At 34.6% G+C, this 22448-nt stretch overlaps 1 protein-coding gene across 1 annotated transcript in view; it reads right to left on the bottom strand.

Moving 5' to 3' along the window:
* Window positions 1-22448, bottom strand: part of SPATA16 (spermatogenesis associated 16) — a 225436-nt gene that overhangs the window by 135150 nt on the left and 67838 nt on the right. Inside the window, 1 exon segment of the mRNA XM_025869549.2 lies at window positions 15322-15467. Within this exon segment, the coding sequence (XP_025725334.2) occupies window positions 15322-15467 (146 nt within the window).

The raw sequence follows: 22448 nt of genomic DNA, 5'->3' as shown, positions 1-22448 counted from the left end.
GCCCTTGGTGTGGAGCTTTTTAATTTGACATAGTTCCACTTGTTTACTTTTGCTTTTGTTGCTTATGCTTTCGGTGTCATATCCAAAAAATCAATGCCAAGACCAACGTCAAGGAGCTTTTCCCCTACATTTTCTTCTAGGACTTTTATGCTTTCAGACCTTATTTTTAAGTCTTTAATCCATTTTGAGTTGGTTTTCGTAAATGGTATAAGGGTCTAATTTCATTCTTTTGCATGTGGATATCCAGTTTTCTCAGCATCATTTATTGACGAGACTATCCTCTCCCCTTTGTATATTCTTGGCATCCTTGTCAGAGATTCACTTTTCATATATGTGTGGGTTCATTTCTGGGCTGTCTGTCTGCTCTGTTCTATTGATCTATGTGTCTGTTTATATGCCAATATCATTTCTTTGTTAGCTTTGTAATATAATTTGAAATCAGGAAATGCAATGCCTCCAGCTTTGTTCTTTCTCAAGATTTCTCTGGCTAGTTAGGGTTTTCTGTGATTCCATATGAATTTTAGGATTTCTTTTCCTACTTCTGTGAAAAATGCCATTGGAGTTTTCATAGTGATTGCACTAAAACTACAGATTGCTTTGGGTAGTATGAATATTTTAACAATATTAATTCTTCTAATCCATGAATACAAGATATTTTTTCATTTATTTGTATCTTTTATCTTTCATTAATATCTTACACTTTTTAGTGTACAGGTCATTCATCTTCTTGATTAAATTTATGCCTAAGTAATATTTTATTATATTTGATGCTATTATAAATAGGACTGTTTTCTTAATGTATTTTTCAGATAATTTATTGTTAGCATATAAAGATGCAAATGATTCTTGTATGTTGATTTTGTTTTCTACAACTTTACCTAATTTATTTATTAGTTCTAATAGTTTCTTGATGGAATCTCTAGGGTTTCTCTACATAAGATCACACCATCTGCAAATAGAGACAATTTAACTTCTTCCTTTCCCATTTGAATGCCTTTAATTTATCTTTCTTGCCTAATTGCTCTGGCTAGGGCTTCCAGTATTATGTTGAATATGAGTGGTGAGAGTGAGCATCGCGGTCTTGTTCCTTGTCTTAGAGGAAAAGCTTTCAGCTTTTCACCATTGAATATGATGTTAGCTGTGGGCTTGTCATATATGGCCTTGATTATATTGAGGTCACATTTCTTCTTTACCTAATTTGTTGAGAGGTATTTTTTTTTTATCATCAGGCTTTTGAATTTTGCCAATGCTTTTTCTGCATCTATTCAGATAATCATATGATTTTTATCTTATTTTGTTAAGGTGATGTATTATGTTTTTTCGTTTGCATATGTTGAACCATCCTTGCATCTCAGGAATGTATCCCACTTAATCACCGTGCACGATCTTTTTAATATGCTGTAGAATTAAGTTTATTAGTATTTTGCTGAGGATTTTTTTGTCAATGTTCATCAAGGATATTGGAATGTAATTTTCACTTCTTGTAGTGTTACTTCTTGTAGTGTTCTTATTTGGCTTTGGTATCAGAATAATGTTGGCCTTGTAAAATTAGTTTGGAAGTATTTTATTCTCTTCTATTTCTTGGAAGAGTTTGAGGACTGGATAGAGTTAATTCTTTTAAAGTTTGGTATAATTCACCAGTGAAGCCATCTGGTCCTGGCCTTTTTTTGATAAGAGGCTTTTGATTGTTGCTTCAATTTCCACACTTATAGGTCTGTTCAGATTTTCTACTTCTTAATAATTCTGTCTTGGCAGATTGTACATTTTTTATGAATTTGTTCAAGTCTTCTGGATTATTGAATTTTTGGTGTACAATTGTTCATGGTATTCTTTTATAATCCTTTGTATTTCTGTGGTATAAGCTGTAGTGTCTTCTCTTTCATTTATAATTTTGAGTCCTCTCTTCTTTTCTTAGTCTATCTAAAGTTTGCTAATATTGTTTATCTTTTCAAAATACCAACTCCTAATTTTGTTGATTTTTTCTATTGTTTTTCTAGTCTACACTTCATTTATTTTTGTTCTAATCTTTATTCTTTCCTTTTTTCTACTAACTCTAGGTTTAGTTTGTTTTTCTTTTTCAAATTCCTTGAGGTATAAAGTTAAGTTGTTTATTTAACATCTTCCTTTTTTTCTTAATGTAGGCGTTTATCTCTATAATCTTCCCTCTTAGAACTGCTTTTGTTGGATGCCGTAAGTTTTGGTATGTTGTGTTCTCATCTTTGTTTGTCTCAAGATACCTGATTTTTTCTTTGACCCATTGGATTTTCAGGAGTATGTTGTTTAATTTGCATGTATTTGTAAATTTCCTAATATTCCTCCTTTTATTATTTCTAGTTTTATACCATTGTGGTCAGAAAAGATATTTGGCATGGTTTCAATCTTTTTAAATTTGTTAAGACTTACTTTGTGGCTCTATTTATGATCCTGGAAAATGTTCCATGTGGACTTGGAAAGGATGTGCATTCTGGTACTTTTGGATGGAATATTCTGTATATATACATATATTTTTTTTATTTAGCTACTGCTGCTCTGCCTTAGCTGGGGTATAGCCAGAGGGCCCCTGCATATATTTGTTAGGTCCATTTGTCTGTAGTGTTATTCAAGTCTGTTTTTCCTTATTGATTTTCTGCCTGGATGATTTATCCATTTATTGAGAGAGGGGTATCAAAGTCCCCTTTATTATTGTATATCTGTCTATTCCTTCCTTCAGTTCTGTTAATATTTGCTTTCAATATTTACATGCTCCAATGTTGGCTCCTATAGGTTTTCCAGGCTGATGGGACTACCTCTGGAATTGGAGCTGACATAAGTTGGAGCCAGGTCACTTGGCTGTTGCTGCATCCATACTGGGATCTGCAGTTGGTGGGCCTGTTCGAGGGACCTAGGTGGGGGTGGATTACATCTGGTTCCTGCCTCTAGGACCTTGCTTAGTACAGCTGAGGCTGGGACAAAGGTCTACTTCAGGGTCTGCAAATGGGTCTTCAGACAGTGCCTGTTACCAGGTATGTGGATAGATCTTGCTCCTCCAGGTCCCTGAGGGCTCCTGCTGGGTCACTAGGTGGGTCTTTGTGCAGGCAGGCTGGCTCCAGACTTTTGGTGGCAGGAGCTGGAAATAAGTCCCAGGGTTCCTTCAGAGTTCATAGCCTGGACTGAGGTCTATTGTTTTGGCTCTGGAGGCATGACTTGTCATGTCTCCCACCAGATTCTTGGATGGACTTGTGGACTGTGATGAAGAGGGACTGAAGCTGGGTTCAAGTCACTTCGCTGGGCCCGTTACCTGAGGCACAGGCAGGCATGACTTCTCCTAAGTCCCTTGGTGTGCTAGTGGCAGGATCAAGGGATCAGAGCTGTTTCCAAGTCTGTACCTGGAATCACTGTAAGGTGAGTCATCCTCCTTGGTGTGGGCCTGCCTTATCAAGACAGTTCCTGGTCTTTTGCCCCACCATGGTATACAATCTCCTACCTAGATCCCAAAGCTCCTGCAAAGGCACTTCTCTCTGTGGATGGCTGATAAATTATTGTTGTTGAAAGGGGATACAAACTGGGAAACTTCAGTTCTGCTATCTTGCTGATGTCACTCTTGGCCAAATTTTGAATGTTCAATTATGGTAAAGAAGAAAGTGCTATATTTAAAATATCTCATTTCATGAAATCTGTAAGAAATTTGCAAAATTTCTGTTTCTTCTACTATGAGTAAGTTCATTTTAAAATTCTTGGGTGCCTGGGTGGCTCAGTCGGTTGAGTGTCTGCCTTCAGCTCAGGTCGTGATCCCAAGGTCCTGGGATAGAATCCCGTGTCGGGCTCCCTGCTCCGTGGGGAGCCTGCTTCTCCCTCTGCCTCTCTCTCTCATTCTGTGTCTCATGAATAAATAAATAAAATCTTAAAAAAAATAAAATTCTTGAATATCTGTAATGCTTTTTTTTAAAGTTTTTATTTAAATTCCAGTTACCATACAATGTGATATCAGTTTCAAGTTATTCAACATTTCCATATAATACATGGTGCTCATCACAAAAAATGCACTCTGTAATCCCCATCACCTATTTAACCCATCTGATCCCCATCACCTATTTAACCCATCCTTCCATTCAGCTCCCCTCTGATAACCCTGAGAACCCCTTTGAGAATAAACTGATGGTTTGCCTCTCTCGCTCTATTTTCCCCCCTTTGTTTGTCTTGTTTCTTAAATTCCACAAATGAGTGAAATCATGTGGTATTTGTCTTTCTCTGACTGACTTTTTCTTTTAGAGTTATACTCTTTAGCTCATCCACATTGTTGAAAATGGCAAGATTTCATTCATTTTTATGGGTGAGGAATATTCTATTGTACATATAATCTTGGTGTGTGTGTCTATATATATATATGTGAAATTTGTTCATATATATATATATACATATATTAAATTATATATATAATTATGAAAACAGCCTAAGTGTCCATATATATAATATATACATAATTTTTTTGTGTGTATATATATATATATATATATATATATATATATATATACACTCTTCTTTATCCTTTTATCAGTTGATGGACCTTGGGCTGTTTTCATAATTTGGCTATTGTAGATAATGCTGCTATAAACATTGGGGTGCATGAATCCCTTTTTCATTCTTTTATGGCTGATATGATATATATATACATATGTATATGTAGATGGTATATATGTATACAGGTATATATATGTATACCACTTCTTTATCCATTCATCAATAGATGGACACTTGGGCTGTTTCCATAATTTGGCTATTGCAGATAATGCTTCTGTAAACATCAGGGTGCATGTATCTCTTTGAATTAGTATTTTTGTATTCTTTGTGTAAATACCTAGTAGTGTGATTGCTGGATCATAGGGTAGTTCTATTTTTAATTTTTTGAGGAAGCTCCATTCTGTTTTTCATGGTGGTTTTACCAGCTTGCATTCCCACCATCAGTGCAAGAAGGTTCCCTTTCCTCCACATCCTCACCAACACCTGTTGTTTCTTATGTTGCTTTTAGCCATTCTGACAGGTGTGAGGTGATATCACATTGTAATTTTGATTTGCATTTCCCTGATGGTGAGTGATGTTGAGCATCTTTCCATGTGTCTGTTGGCCATCTGGATGTCTTCTTTGGAAAAATGTCCATTTATGTCTTCTGCCCATTTTTAAATTGGATTATTCATTTTTTGGGTGTTGAGTTTTATAAGTCCTTTATATATATATATCCAAAATATATACTAACCCTTTATTGGATATGTTATTTGCAAATATCTTCTCCCATTCCACAAGTTGCCTTTTAGTTTTGTTGATTGTTTCCTTTGCTGTGAATAAGTTTTTTTTATCTTGATGATGTCCCAATAGTTTATTTTTGCTCTTTCTCCTTTGCATCAGGAGATATACCTAGAAAGAAGTTGCTATGGCCAATTTCAAAGAGATTACTGCCCATGTTCTCCTCTAGGATTTCTATGGTTCCAGGTCTCACATTTACGTCTTTAATCCATTCTGAATTTATTTTTGCATATGGTGTAAGAAGTGGTGCAGTTTCATTCTTTTACATGTTGCTGTCCAGTTTTCCCAACACCATTTGTTGAAGAGACAGTCTGCTTTCCACTGGGTATTCTTTCCTGCTTTGTTGAAGATTAATTGACCAGATAGTTGTGGGCTTATTTCTGCATTTTCCATTCTGTTCCATTGTTCTATGTATCTCTTTTTGTGCAAGTACCATACTGTTTTGATCGCTATAGCTTTGTAATATAACCTGAAGTCCGAAATTTTGATGCCTCAAGCTTTGTTTCCCTACCCCCCCCAAAGTTGCTTTGGCTATTTGGGGTCTTTTGTGGTTTCATACAAATTTTAGGATTGTTTGATCTAGTTCTGCCAAGTTCTAGTTCTAGTTTATGCTGTTCATATTTTGATAGGGATTGTCTTAAATGTGTAGATTGTTTTGGGTAGTATAGACATTTTAACAATATTTGTTCTTTCAATCCACAAGCATGGAATGCCTTTCAATTTCTTTGTGTAATCTTCAATTTCTTTCATCATTGTTTTATAATTTTCAGAGTACAGGTCTTTCACCTCTTTGGTTAGGTTTATTCCTAGATATCTTATTGTTTTTGGTGCAATTATAAATGGATGGTTTTATCCATTCTGACACCTATCTCTTTTGATCAGTGTTTAGCTTATTTACATTCAAAGTAATTATTGATAGATATGTATTTAGAGCCGTCTTATTACTTGTTTTGTCATTGTTTCTGGAGGTTTCTCTGATCCTTTCTTGTTTTTGTCACTTTTGGTCTCTCCTGTGCACTCAGTCCCCTTTATTATTTCTTGCAGGGCTGGTTTAGTGGTCACGAACTCCTTTAGTTTTTGCTTGTCTAGGAAACTCTTAGTCTCTCCTATTCTGAATGATAGCTTTGCTGGATAGAATATTCTTGGCTGTAGATTTTTCCCATTCATCACTTTGAATATATCATGCCACTCTCTTCTGGCTTGCCGAGTTTTTGTTGAGAAATATCCAGCTAGCCTTATGGGTTTTCCCTTGTAAGTTAAGGACTTCTTTTGTCTTGCTGCTTTTAAGATATTTCTTTTTTTTTTTAGATTTACTTATTTATTTTGAGAGAGTGAGAATGAGAGAGAGAGAGAGAGAGAGTACATGAGAGGGGGGAGGGTTGGAGGGAGTAGCAGGCTCCTTGCCGAGCAGGGAGCCCGATGCGGGACTCGATCCCGGACTCCAGGATCATGACCTGAGCCGAAGGCAGTTGCTTAACCAACTGAGCCACCCAGGCGCCCTTAAGATATTTCTTTTATCATTATACTTTGCAAGCTTAATTGCAATTGGTGTTGGCCTGCTTCTGTTGATTCTGGTGGGAGTTCTTTTGCCTCCTGGACCTGGATATCTGTTTCCTTCCCCAGATTAGGAAAGTTTTCTGTTATTATTTCTTTTTTTTCTTTTTTTTTAAAGATTTTATTTATTTATTTATTTGAGAGAGAGAATGAGATAGAGAGAGCATGAGAGAGGGGAGGGTTAGAGGGAGAAGCAGACTCACTGCCGAGCAGGGAGCCCGATGCGGGACTTTATCCTGGGACTCCAGGATCATGACCTGAGCCAAAGGCAGTCGTTTAACCAACTGAGCCACCCAGGCACCCCACTGTTATTTCTTGAAATAAGTTTTCTTCTCCCTTTTCTCTCTTCTTCTGGGATTCCTATAATACAAATGTTATCATGTTTGATGGAGTCACTGAGTTCCCTAAATCTATTCTAGGGTTGCATAATTCTTTCTTTTTTTTCAGCTTCATTATTTTCCATTATTTTGTCTTCTAGATCACTAATTCAATCCTCTGCTTCTTCCAGCCAGCTGTAAATTGCATCAAGCCTGTTTCCAATCTCATTTATTGCATTCTGATGGATTCTTTTAACTTTTTTTTTTATCTCTGTGGTAAGTATGTCTTCTATTTTTTTCTCAAGCCCAGTGAGTATCTTTATGATTATTGCTTTAAATTCTCAATCAGGTATGTTACTTATATCTCTTTTGCTTGGATCTCTGGCCATGGCCTTATTCTTTCATTTGGGATAAATTCCTCCATCTTAGAATTTTGTCTAAGTTTCTGCTTTTTTCTCTGTGTTAGAAAAGCCAGCTATGTGTCCTGCTTTTGAAAATAATAACCTTATGAAGAAGAGTGTTCTGCAGTGCCCAGGGCCTGGTGCTTCATGGAGTGTCTCCAGTGTGTGCTACATGTGCTCTGCTATTGTGTTTTGGCTGCTTTATCCTTTAGGATAGTCATCTGCAGAGGCTCTCCTTGCCTGTTGTGGGCAGTGTTTGGTTCCTGGCCTTAATGTGGTGAATTTTAACTAGGTATGCTCTAGTTTGCTTCTGAAATGGACTTGACACCAACTCCACCAGAACTGAGATCCTGCAGAACTCTCTGGTCAGGTGATGTGGGTGGTTTGCATTGGTCTTGGGGAGCGGCCTGCTGCATGGGGACTGAGGCAAGCTTGACTGAGAATGGCAGAACTGCCAGAGAAGGGAAGAGGGGAGGAGAGATGGGAAGGGGGTTGGTGTAAGCAATGAGCCAGTGAATGTCAGCTCTGTGGTTATGCTAGGGACAGGGGAGGAAAATAGTGCCAGCCAGCTCCTTTGTTCCCAGAGAGGTGTTTTTGTGAATTGTGCCTCTCAAGGACTTGCTCCAAGAAAGTGGATAACCTACCCCCTCCCCTCACCCCTTCCATATGCTCCAAGCATTCTACAGATTGCTGTTTCCATGCTGTCTGCCCTTGGGTTGTTTGCCTGCCCTCTCTCCAAAAGCAGGGCACTGCCCTCCAGGCTCTATCCCAGTAGAGCTCACTGACCTTTAAACTCCAGGCTTTAAGCCCCACTGGTTGTTAGAGCTTATGAAATTCAGTCCCTCTCATTTTTCAAGCCAATGGCTTTGGGGAAACATTCTTCTAGTGTGTTCCCCTGTGTGCTCCTCTCTCTCTTGCCCTTCTCTGTGATCATGGCTCCCTCCCCTCCACAGCACCCATGATTTGTTTCTCCTTTAAACCATGTCTCCGCACTTCCTACCTTCTTCGATGTGGCTTCTTTTCTCCCTTTAGTTGCAGAGTTTGTTCTGTCAGTCTTCAGGTCAATTTCTGGGGTATTTAGGATGATTTGATAGTTATCTAGCTGTGTTCATATAAGGAGACAAGCCTAGGGTCCTCCCACTCCACTACCATCTTTCTCTGTCTCCAAATGTCTGTAATGCTTTAAGCTTATATCACCACTGAGCATTTTAATTATCCTCAAAGTTGATATGACAACTTAAGAGTTGTATTTTCATAGAAGCTTTCAAATTATCTACTTTATTGAGTTTCTGATGGGTTCAAAAGGTATCTTAAAAATAAGTCTTGTAGATGCATATATAGAGTTTATTGGTATTAATAAATACCATCAAAAATAATCTGCATTTGTTATTGGTGGTGGAACTGAAATAAAATACAAATTTGATATATTTTGGATTCAGGAAGGACTTTAAGCAGTTTACTTAGATTTAAAGATGAGAAAACTGATGCAAAGAGAAGTTAAATTTCTTTTTTTTTAAGATTTTATTTATTTGAGAGATAGAATGAGATAGAGAGAGAGCATGAGAGGGGGGAGGGTCAGAGGGAGAAGCAGACTCCCCGCTGAGCAGGGAGCCCGATGTGGGACTCGATGCCGGGACTCCAGGATCATGACCTGAGCCGAAGGCAGTCGCTTAACCAACTGAGCCACCCAGGTGCCCGAGAAGTTAAATTTCTTGTGGAAGTCAAAGCTAGTAAGTGATAAAGCAGAGATTCAAATAACTTCTCTTTGCATCAGTTATTTTATTTTCTTATATTTTGACCCATGTGTCATTTAAATGTTTAATTTCCAAGTATTTGGAGAGATTTTCTAGATATCTTATTATTAATCATTTCTGATATAATTCCATTAACCATATTCCATTGTGGTTAGGGAACAAACCCTGTCAGATTTCACATTTTCAGAATTTTATTGAGTTTTATTTTTATCTCTGGTAATACTCTTTATGTTCTGCCTTGTCTGATATTAACATACCTGAGCCTGACATAAAAATAAGTTTTTATGTTTATTGTATAGTACATCATTTTTCTTCCTTTTAATCTCGATCTATATCTTTTTGTAAATAGCATATAGTTGAATGTTGTGATTTAATCCAGATTGGCAATATTTGCCTTTTAATTGGAATGTTTAGTCAATGTACATTTAATGTCATTATTAATAGAGTTTAGTTCAACTCTACCATCTTGCTATTATCTTCCAGTGTTCCATTCATTATTTGTTCCTCTCTTTCACCTTTCTGACTTATTTTTAGTTAAGTAAATCTTTAGTATATAATTTTAACTTCACTATTGTACTTTTTCTATCTTTTAAGGTTTACTCTGGGATTATAATATGCATTCTCAATTTAACACAGACTAGTTACAGTTAATATTGTACTATCTCATGTAAAAATATTAGTAGTAAAATTCCATTTGTGCTCCCTCCCACAGACCTTGTGGTATTGTAGTCAAATATTTCACATCAAAATATGTAAACTTATTATTTATAATTTATCTTCCATCAGTTAAAGTTATCCCATTGTATTTTGGCCTCCATTATTTCTTTATTTTTAAAGATTTTGTTTATTTATTTGAGAGAGAGAGACAGAGAGATAGAGAGCACAAGCAGGGGGAGGGGTAGAGGGCGAAGGAGAAGTAGGTTCCCTGTGGAGCAGGAAGCCCAATGGGGGGGGCTTGATCCCAGGACCCTGGGATTATGACCTGAGCTCAAGGCAGATGCTTAACCAACTGAGCTCCTCAGGCACCCCAGCCTCCATTATTTCTGATTAAAAGTCACCTGTTATTTATATCATTGTTCCCTGTATGTAATGTACTGTTTTCCTTTGGCTGCTTTTAATATTTCCCTTCCTGTTGGGTTTTCAAGAGTTTGATTATGATGTTCCTAGATGTAGTTCTTTTTGTTTTTATCCTAGTTGGGGCTAACTGGATATCCCTTTTTTTTAATCAAATTTGGAAAATTTTCAGTAATTATTTTAATGTCCTATTCTCTCTTTCCTTTCCCTTTGAGACTTCAATTACACGTATGTTAGATTTCCTGCTACTGTCCCTGACGACAGGTCACTGCAGTTGGTTAATTTTTTGAAATCTCTCTTCTTTCCATTCTCACATTGGGTAATTTCTATAAATTCATCTTCAATCTTTAACAGTCTCCATACTAATGTTAAGGTCAACCAGTACATTTCAAAATTTCAGATATTTTATTAATCTATACTAAAATCTCTATTTGGTTCTTTTCTTAGTTTCTGTTTTTCTGTTGAGATTCTCATCTCTTCAGTTATTATTACTATCTTTATCTCAAGGGCCTTGGACCTATTTTTCATAGCTTCTTGAAAATCTTTCTCTACCAATTCCAACATATGAGTCACCTTGGTGTCTGTTTCTATGGCTTGTTTACTTTCTTAAGTATGAGTCTTATTTACCTATTTCTCTGCAGGTGTATTAATTTTTAATTTTATGCCAGACATTTTGGTTGAAACTTTGTAAGGAATCAGGATTATGACATCATCCCTGTGAACTTGTTGATTTTTTTTGTTTGTTTGTTTTTCCTATCAAACAAATAGTGTATACTCTTGTTCTTGTCATGCTTGGCTTTAGTCTTTGTTAGGGCAGATCTCTTTTGGTTTAATCCTAAGGAGTGGCCCTTTCTAGAGATCATGGTCCTTACTCCTGAAGCATGGCCTTTCTGGGGTCTCAACTGAATGCCTGAGGTACTCAGTGAGGTCTTTTCAGACTGTCACTCCAACCCGTCCCATCACTGCAGGTCCTCTTATATTTCCACTTAGCACTTAGTCCTGCAGCAGGCAATCTCTGCTACATGGAGTCTCACTCCTCACATTGGACAAGAACCTATAGTATATCCTCATGCAGATTTCTGCCCCCATCCCCTCATACAGCCACCTCTTCTTTGGCCATTTACCCTATAAATTACAGCTTATTTTTCAGCCTAGTGTTCTAATCTCTGCCTCCTCAGCTCAGTGAGACTGCAATTTAACTTGATATCCATCTCCCTGAAGTAGGGCAGGAAAATAACCCCAGCAAAAAACTGAGAAAATTGTGGGGCTCACCATATGTATTTCCCTTCTTTCAGGGATCATGGTTCTGCTGTGACCTTTATCCAATACCTGAAAATAGTTGCCTCATATATTTTGTCCAGTTTTATTTGTTTACAGTAGAAAGACAGGTCTAATACCAGTAACTCTGTCATAGGTGGAATGAAAAATTCATGGATTTAGATTTAATTTTCACAAAACTTTGTGAAATAATATTTCTGAAGTAGGTACTATAATTATAACCCAATGTTTATAGAGAGTTAAACTCAGGCTAACTAATGAGTGGGGAGTCAGAATTTAATCCTAGACAGTCAGATTCCAGACTCTGCTCTGATTTAATATACTATACTGCCTCTGCAACATGAAATTGTGTTTATTTCCTTCATAGCATTTATCACATTCTTTTTTCTCATGTATTTATTAATATTTATTTGTTTTTTACAATTTGACATTTCTCGTAATGTGTATAATACATTTCCTGTTTACAACTGCTTCCCCACTGCATAGCACAGGGTTTTGGTAGGCATTCAATAAATATTTGTGGAATGAATGAAGGAATGAATGAATGTAGATGCCACCATTCTAAAACAATTTTGAAAATAGGATGTTTTCTATATATCTGATATTTTAGATTTCATTTTGCCTTCTACCTTGTGGCATCAAAATTCTGCAACAAAAACAAACAAGAATCTACAGATGAGGAACATGCAAAAAAGTGATATGCACCATTAAAATCTTTACAATTATATACATCAAAATATAATTATAAGATAGAAAAAGAGATAGCAGGATTTCTATTCTTGATAAGATAGCAGTAATTAGAAATCTATCTCAGGAATATTCAAAACACTTCCTAATAAACAATGGCACTAGTCTGATGAGGTAAGCAAGGATGTGTTTGACTGGTGAATCTAGGCATAGCTTTTGGTTGAAGTAAAAACAACAAAAAAAACCAAAAACAAACCATGATATGCATATCTGCCACTTTGGACATGTTATTAGGAAAACAATTGTTAATAGTTGTTTCCAGAGCCTTTATATCACTTATTATTATATTTTAAATAACAATACACACCTGATTAATTTCAAAATGTATCTTTGTTGAACTTCAAACCATAAAGTTATGGCTCTTGTAGTCTTGTATATGACATAACAATATGCACTTATTTTTATCAGAAGCAAAACTATAGATGATTTTTAAGCTAATTTTTGTGCTAACAAATCTCCTAAAGATATGCAGCAGACTTCACATTTACATAAAATTAAAGAAAGAATGCTTAGCAAATGCATATAAATGCAAAAAAGGAATATTTTAATTTTGATTCATGATTAGTAGCAACCATCAACACAAAGTGGTAATAATACAAAAGCAAAATTTTGCATTCATTGTATACCTAATGGTTGTAAGCTATTTATAGATTGAGAATTCTGATTAATTAATTAATTTTGAGAAACATACTTATTGATTATATATCAGACTGTGTTTTAAAATCTGAGCTCTCTAAAAACACTTTAATATTAGAATCCTATGCACTGACTTCTGCAATATGACAAGCCCAAGAAAATGATTTATCTCACTTGGTGCATTATTAATTGTATGAATTGACTGTTTAACCTCTATTGATTTTCATTTCTTACTTAATGTTCAACTTAGAAACAGAAGCAAAAGTTATTTTACAATAGGAAAAAAAGATGAAAGTTAATCCAAGTGTAATATGTAAGATCATTTTGCTATTCACCATTATATATCCTCTTCTCAGCAATTTTCAAGTATTGAAAGAACGCTCTTAGTTTTAAAACAAGAGTTGCTAAATCTAAATCATGAACCTATTGAAGTTTATCTTGGCATTCTTAGGACCAGTAGCATTTTATTGTTTCTTATATTTGGATTGCAGTGGAATTTTTTACTTATGTTCATAATTATTTTTATAACACTGAATTGAGTTTTGACATGACCATACAATTTGGAACTCTTTTATTATTAAAAATGATTTAAAAGTCCATCAAATCATTCTGATATCCCAGGAGATCTTTTCCTTAAAATGTAGGCCATGTTGGTGATCCTTTTTATGTGTGGTGAAAATCATGGAGAAGGTGATAAATAATTACTTTCAGTGCATCTCAATTTATTATTATTTACATATGCCTATACATTTTCTGGGTCAGTTCAAATTTAAAATATTTTTCCTCTTGTGATCACAAGTCGCCCAAGTAGCCCAGAAATTCCAGTATTTTGACATATTGAAATATATGTTATATTTCTAATATTGGTCCTTTTAAGTGGAAATGGACAAAAATTATTTGACAGACTGTATGTCTTGATACTGGGTTTGGAAACTATGGCTGCATAAAATGTTTCCAGAAAGTATAGGTTTGATTTTTTTTTTTTTTTTTTTGGTGTCAAAGAGACTCTGCCTTTAGGTTCTGTAGTTTACTTAAGCAGAAAAATTTCTTTCAAGAAGGTTATCTTATGAATTTCAAAGTGATTTTGTTGTCTGCAGGTCCCTGATGGCAAGCTTTAGCCTACAAACTCGAGGTTTCCTTATGAATGTGGAGAATCTTGGGTAGATCTTTTATATCCTCATGGATGTGGAGCTGTAAATGTTTACCATGTTGGCAGATCTCCCGCTCATGAGGTGGGTTTTAGTATAACTGATAGCTATGTTTCCTAGTGGTTATTAACAAGGCAGGCATTATGTTTTCATGTTTATATTAGTTTTGTTATTTGTATCCAAAGGAAGTACAGGATGTCTGAGATCAGAGAATAAACAAGACAGAAAGTTCTAGGTAAATTGTTCAAAGTTAGGCAGGGAGGGGAGGAGGCATCATAATTCTAAGGAAAAAGTTATTTGAAAGGTATAACATAATCACTTTATCTTTGCTGTAGATTAAACTGAATATTACCCACGGTAAGAGCAAGGCCTTTAGGAAACAGGACATATGAGAGGTATATGTTTATAGAAGAAAAAGAGGTCTGTGACACTACATTAAAAACTAATGATGTAATGTATGGTGATTAACATAACATAAAAATAATTTAAAAAGTAAGTAATAAACAAAACAAAAACAAAGCCCCCCTGCCCCCCCCAAAAAAGAGAGAAAAAGAGGTCTAGGTAAGCTTGGGGATTCTAGGAAGCCGCAAGATAACATAATGATACAGACTTCTGAAGAAGGATAGAAATATGAAAAAGAAATCCTTAGGGACAATGGTAAGTGTTTTGCACCTTTGGACAGCTGTCACACCTACCCTTGCATAGCATCCCGTGACTCAGCTATCCTATCACCAAATAAGCCATGAACATCAAGTCTCTGCCTGTGTTTTACAGTCCAAATTTCCTTCTGCCATTCTCCAGATCGTGTGCAGTTTTGAAAATCTTCTCATCCCTTACTTACCTTATTCACTCTCTCCTCTCTTACTGTAATAATTTGCTACTCCAATTATCTGCCTTTTTATCTTACCCTGCATTATGAGTAATTGTTTATGTGTCTGTTCTTTCCATTAGGTTTTGAGAAGCCCTTTGTGCTCCCAGTGATTGTCTAGCTTAACATAAATCAAGTAGTAAAGAAATATTTTTTTTTGTTTTGCCTTTAAATTTAAATGAAATGGAAGTTGATTATACAAGCTCACATAGTGCCCTCTGCTTGTATGAACAGTATTTACTTGCAGTTATTAATACTTCATTTTACCTGTGTGCATGATTCAGGGCAAGGTCGGGTTTCCTCATGCGTAGATAGCATGTAACAAGCTTTGTCTCGATGAAACTTGCCACACTTGCTATATCCTCAGCAGATGCTTCAAATGGTTTTCCCAGAGCTGCCCCTTTGCTGCAAAGCTTAAAAAAATAATACTTTAAATTTCCTAATAATCTTGGCAGGTAATTGATCTTTTATATAAGCAAAACATGAACATGTATGCATACTTTTTCCAAACTACAATGTAAACATTAATATTTTGATTATAAATTAAATAAGTTGTTCCTGTTCACTATTATGTGACTATCATATAAAAGAAGTAACACATTTTACTGTAAAATGCTTCCTGTAAAATATTTTAAAAGCATGATATATTTTAAGGGGGTGCCATTTGCTAAGAATGTCTAGCATACAATAAGCAAAGATATTAACAGAAAACCAGGTATAAATCATATTAAATACCAGTGCTTTTATGAAAACCCAGCTGAGCAATGATCTAGCACACTATCAAGCTTGATTTAATATAATAAGGGGTATCAGAAGTAAACTCCTAGGAACCATTAACATGATCGGTGATTAATTTGAGTCTGAATCACATTCTCTAAGATGTTATTGAAAGAATAGAAGTGAAAATTTATTAGAATTTATTGGCAGAGGCCACAGTATCTGAAAAACATGGCAAGAATGTGGAATTCTTAATAAAAATTCCAGGAAGTCAATGGTTTCTGGGCACCATAGATAAACTGTAGATGAGGAAGGTAATTAATTTTTTAGGAGAACCCCAAACATTAAGAAGTGTCAATAATATGACAAGGGTAGATCGGCATTTTATTTTCCCTAGAGTTTTCTACCGTTCCTTGGAATTAAGGCTGATGGGGAAGATGAAACCCCGCTTTCTGTTTAGTGACCTTATTCAGAATATCTACATTTTTGCACTTTCTATCTCCATCTGACCATATATTGGAGAAAATTTTCTCACTGGGGATAGTAATATTTGGAATTAATACCTATTTATATATACCTTAATGTAAAATTTCTTGTAATCTAAACACTGTTTAAATGATATAGTTTAAACTAATTTTTCTTTTATAGATTAAATTGAGATTAGCTTGCTATTTACATTAACATTATTGTCAATTATTTTTTAAAGTGAAATTAATTTGAGAATGACTATATTCTGTTCTAAAATGTATTTCTCTTCTTAATTTTATACAAAAGCTGTAAGCTAAAATAAAATCTAGAATCTAGATGTTCAATATCATAGTTTGAATTGGTAGTTACATGATAATATTATTTTTTGCTTGGATATCCTGTCAATTGTGAGAATTTATATCATTTAAAAGTCTTTCCCAATTTGATAGGTGAAAAATGTTGCTTCATTTATTTGGTCAATAAATATTTATTGAACCTAATACTAATTGCCAGACAAAAATCACTGCCTTTACATTTTAATTTGCATTAGATAGATCTTTTTAAAATGAATTTTGGCTAGGTTTAGCTCTGTGTAAATTCCTGTTTTTTATTCCTTGCCTATTTCCATTGACATGCTAATTTCTTATTAATTTAAGAGCTCTTTACACATATAAGCTATTATCCCTTTTCTTCTTCTTCTTTTTTTTTTAAAGATTTTATATATTTATTTGTAAGAGAGAGAGAGAGAGCACAAGCAGGGGGAGCGGCAGGCAGAGGGAGAGGGAGAAACAAGCTCCCCGCTGAGCAAGGAGCCCAATGCGGGACTCGATCCCAGGACCCTGGGATCATGACCTGAGCTGAAGGCAGATGCTTAGCTGATTGAGCCACCCAGATGTCCCTATTATCCCTTTTCCGGTAATAACTATATATACATAATCAAACATAAGAGTCTTTCAAATTATCTTTTAGAAAATAGTCAAATTTTATTCATCTTCTTAAAAGGATCCTCAGAGTATATATTATAAAACTCTTTTCTCAATTACTCTGGGAAAAAAAAGGAAAGACTATTTGTGGATGACCTCAGTCAATGTTAAGTTTGGATGTTTTATAAAGATTACCTGATTAATTGGTAATAAAAGAGACAAAACATTTAACAATGATTTAGTAACTATACCTGAGTCTGACCCTCACAAATGTCAAGGTGGTTGTAAAAAGATCTTGAAATACAATTTAAGAAAACACTGTAGTGGGGCACCTGGGTGGCTCAGTACGTTAAGCATCTGTCTTCAGCTCAGGTCATGATCCCAGGGTCCTGGGATCCAGTCCGCATCTGGCTTCCTGCTCAGTAGGGAGCCTGCTTCTCCCTCTCTCTTCCTCTGTTTCTCCCCCCAGCTCCTGCTCTCTGGCTCTCAAATAAATAAAATAAAATCTGTAAAAAAAAAAAAAGCACTGTAGTTTGATCATAGCAGCTTGGGACAGCATCAGCATCTCCCCTCTTTTAGCAATCTCATCGTATAGGACCCAGAAATACCTAAATGGACAATTTTTCAGAAAAAAAGATTTGTGAATGGTATAACTCCTTATAAAACCCAAATCAGTAGAAAAAAAATGAGTAAAATTGTGTGTTTTATTTGTTAGTATATCGTCATTAAAATTCTAGACCTTCTTGATTAACTTAATCTTCGAAATGAAATCAACAATTTTTTCAAGTCTCAAAATACCCAAACCTCCTGAACTCATATAAAATCCTACACAAATAAAAAAGATGCAAACAAGACACACATTGTGTGTATACTTTGTCCCTTCCTGTCATGTTCTTCTCTGTTTGTGATGGAGCAGATAAGCCTTCTTCCTCAGGCAAACTTTTTGTGGGCCATTCAGAAAGTCAGGGAATAACCCCCATGAGGACATTCAGATCTTACATGGCAAGAGGAAGCAGACCTTCAGATTTAATAATATTAAAGGCTTTTTCCACAAACACTGAGAGAAAGTGAAGAATAAATGCCTGGTCTTCTAACAACTGCAGTATTCTCTACCTCTATAAGATTGAAGGCCAGGAAAAGAATAAAAATGATCAATCTTTAGATGTCTTTGAAATAAGCTTTGCAATACAGCAAATTGTTATCAAGTATGCTGAAATTAAAGGTAGAATTAGAGGCAAATATAGACAAAACACTAGTATCAGTATTGTTTAAAAATTCCAGATATTTTACTGAATTTTTAAATTTCCATGCAGACATTTGTACAGAAGTTAATTCTCTAGAAGATAAAGAATGTGTGAATTTGAATGTAGGAAGGGTGACTTTGTTCAACTTATTTTTGCCTAAAACTATACATGTAAGCCTTCGGTGAAATAAGTCAGGAACATAATGGAATAAAAACTTTTAAACTACCTGATAATATATCAGTGAGGAGACTTTGAACTGGGAAAAATTAATATTAGGTGTTAATTTTTTATTTCCAAAGGAAGACTAAAATATTTTTGAATGAAGGAAGCATGGATGGACAAATTAAAAGCATATTATTTAAGGGAAAATACAGTGAAGAGTCTTATGGGTATAGCTGTCGTTTTGATGAGAAGCTGAATATTAAAATTTCAGTATAAAGAATTTCAGTATAAAAAGTTTCAGTACAATATTTCAGTATAAAAAGTTTCAATATAAAAAGTTTCAGGAGTAAATTAGAATCACAGGCTCAAATTTTAATTTACATATTTATTTGATAATTTTCTGAAAAGAAGATAATAATACTTAGGAGTTATAAAATATTTTTTCTAAAAATCTCAAATGTCTATTAAGAAATAAATACCAAAACTATTTTCAGAAATTGTGTCATAAAGAAATTTCAAGGTTTGTTTAAAAACACAGATAAAAATAACATAAAGCCCAATAACAGAAGAAATAACTAACATTAAATATTATTTTGGAGGTCCTGTTCTTAAAAATGCGACCATGTATTCTTTTTTAAATTAAGATCATCATTAGCAAGACTAATATTGTTAATAGGATATTGTATGATGAGTGCTTGCCCACTATATTTCTGAAACATAATTTTGAGTGATTCCTGAAGATCTAGAGAGGAACGATAAACTTGAAAAATGTGGCATTATTTTTGTTATCAAATATCTACAAATAAGAGTATATGTCATCCATCCAATAAGTAATTTTTAAGATTTTTATATTGTTTTTGGAATCACACACACAAAAATCTAAAGATAGAGAATAACTTACCCATAACCCTATCATAATGTATAATTGTCATTAATTATGGCATATTTCTAATATCCCTGCTAATTAGAGATGTAAATATCCTCAACAAGATATTAGCAAACCAAATTCAATGATATATTAACAGGATCATACAACAACTAAAACCAAGGTTAGATACAGAGAACAGATTGGTAGTTGCCAGAGGCAGGGGGTGGGGGTGGGGGAATGGGTAAAGGGAATCAAAAGGTACAAACTTCCAGTTATAAAAAAAATAAGTCATGGAGGTGTAATGTACACCATAGTGACAATAGTTAGTAATACTATATTGCATATATGAAAGTTGTGAAGAAATTAAATCTTAAAAGTTATCACAAGAAAAAAATTCTGTTACTATGTCTGGTGATGGATATTAACTTACTGTGACTTAAGACTTACTGTGGTGATCATTTTACAATATACAAAAATATCAGATCATTACATCACCTGAAATCATATCACCTAAACTAATATAATATTGTATGTCAATTGTACCTCAATAATAAAAAAATACACTGAAAAAAATTTGTTTTTACATATTTCTTTCTATAATTTTCATGTTTTATATCATAATAAATTATATATTGTATATAATTTTTGCATCTTTCTTATATGCTTTGCTTCTTTTTATATGTTATCAATTACAAAACTAAAATGTATTAAAATATACCCATGTAACAATTATAGTTGGGTATTTCAATGTCCCCCTCTAAGCAGATAATAAAAATACTAGAAAAAAAATCACCAAAGACACAGAAAATCCAAACAACACAATCAACCAACAGGATGTTAATTGACATATATATATAAAATACTTCACCTAACAACAGTAGAATACATATTTTTCCCAAGCACCCATGTATAAATCACCTATATAGACTATTTTGTGGAGCATAAAACAAACCTCAACAAATTGAAAACACTGAAATCATTCAGAATATATATTTTCTGACCATAATGGAACTGAAACTCAACAGTAGAAAAGAAAAAAATAAACAATCCAATTTGAAAGTGGGCAAAAGATGTGAACAGACATTTCACCAAAAAAGACATACAGATGCAAATAAACACATAAAAGTTGTTCAACAGTTTATTGTTTACCATCATTAGTCAGAGAAATGCAAATTAAAACTGTAAATTATAACTACAGAATGGCTAAAATAAAAAATAGTAATGATACCAAAAGTTGAAAAAGCTGAGAAATGAGGTCACTCACACATTGATGACAGAAATGTAAAATGGTACAGCCACTGGAGAAAACAATATGGCAGTTTCTTAATAAACTAAACATGCAACTACTATATAGCTCAACACTATGGCACTCCTGGCCACTTATCCTAAAAAAATGAATGTTCACACAGAAATTCATTCGTGAATGTTTATAGAACTTAATTCATAACAACCCCAAACTGGAAGCAGTCTAGATGTCCTTCAGTGGGTGAATGAATAAACAAACTGTGGTACACCCATACTATGAGATATCGCAATGATGGATGATGGATACTACTTGGCAATATGAAGGAAAAAAAGAGTGATACATATGGCTTAAATGAATCTCTAGAGAATTATGCTGAGTGAAAAAAGCCAACCCCAAAAGGTTACATACTGCATTATTATGTGACAAAATTGTAGGAAAGAACAGAGTAGTGATTATGAGAGATTAGTGGTTAGCGACGGGATGGAGGTTGTGGTTATAAAAGGCCAATAGGAAGGAATCCTTGTAGTGATAGAACTGCCCTATATCTTGGGTGAATACATGCATCTACAGATCTTAAAATTGCACAGAACTAAATACACACACAACACACACATGAGTACAAGTAAAACTGGAGAAACCTTGAGATTGGTAGATTGTATCAATTCTAATATTCTGGTAGTGATACTGTACTATATTTTGCAAGACTTTACTACTGGGAGAAACTGCATAAAGAATACGTGGGATCTCTGCATTATTTCTTTCAACTTCATATAAATCTATAATTATCTCAAAGTAAAGTTTAATTTAAAAATTACCATGTTAGTATTTAGGTGTCTTTCATTTTTTCCTTCCCTGCCTTCTTTTTAGAACAATTGTAATCATGTTTAACCGGGGTTTTGGATGAGAAGATAAATCATATCTGAGGGACTTTTCCATAGGGTTTTTCTGTGTCAAATTATGGACTGATTCCTATAATGAGGAATAGTAACTCGTACTGAGGTTTGCTCTGAAGTTTTATTCAGAAGCCATTGTGAACGGATGCATCCATCCCTCTACTTTTTCATCAGTGTGGACTCTTGTTTGAGGACATTTGCCGTGAAATGAGGGTTGTGTTTAGTGATAGAGGGAATCATAGAGAGAAGTTGTTGGCAAGTTCTTTTGTATGATGATTTCATTATTTATTTTTTTTCTTAATCATCTTTCAGTTTGTTAGTGCGCACTTCCAAGTAATTTTTTAAAGAGGGCTTATGTGCATGGTAACTTTTCTGAGCTAGTGCATAGCTGAGAATGTATTTTTGTTAACACTACACATGTAAATTAACATGGCTGAATATACATTTCTTGACACATAACCATTTCTCTGCAAATACATAGTACTCCATTTATATTCTTTTTTTTAAAAAATATTTTATTTATTTATCAGAGAGAGAGAGAGAGAGAGAGAGAGAGAGACAGAGGCAGGCAGAGGCTGGCAGAGGGAGAAGCTCCTTGCTGGGCAAGGAGCCCGATGTGGGACTCGATGCCAGGACCCTGGGATCATGACCTGAGCCGAAGGCAGGCGCTTAACCGACTGAGTTATGCCACCCAGGCATCCCTCTCCATTTATATTCTTGTATTTAGCAAGTAGAGAAGAAAAAACATAGCACTTTTTTTAAATGAAACCAGACATAATTTTTAAAAACTTGCTGTACTGAAATTTTTTCCTTTTCCTCAAGCCTGTAGTATTTTTTTCTATCTTCTTATAATTCAAAATTATTGCTGTCATG

This window comes from Callorhinus ursinus, unplaced genomic scaffold (assembly GCF_003265705.2).
Source record: "Callorhinus ursinus isolate GAN/ISIS: 27379988/994484 unplaced genomic scaffold, GSC_fseal_2.0 scaffold1, whole genome shotgun sequence".
Lineage (NCBI taxonomy): Eukaryota > Metazoa > Chordata > Mammalia > Carnivora > Otariidae > Callorhinus > Callorhinus ursinus.
This window is presented reverse-complemented; position numbering and strand designations above follow the sequence as displayed.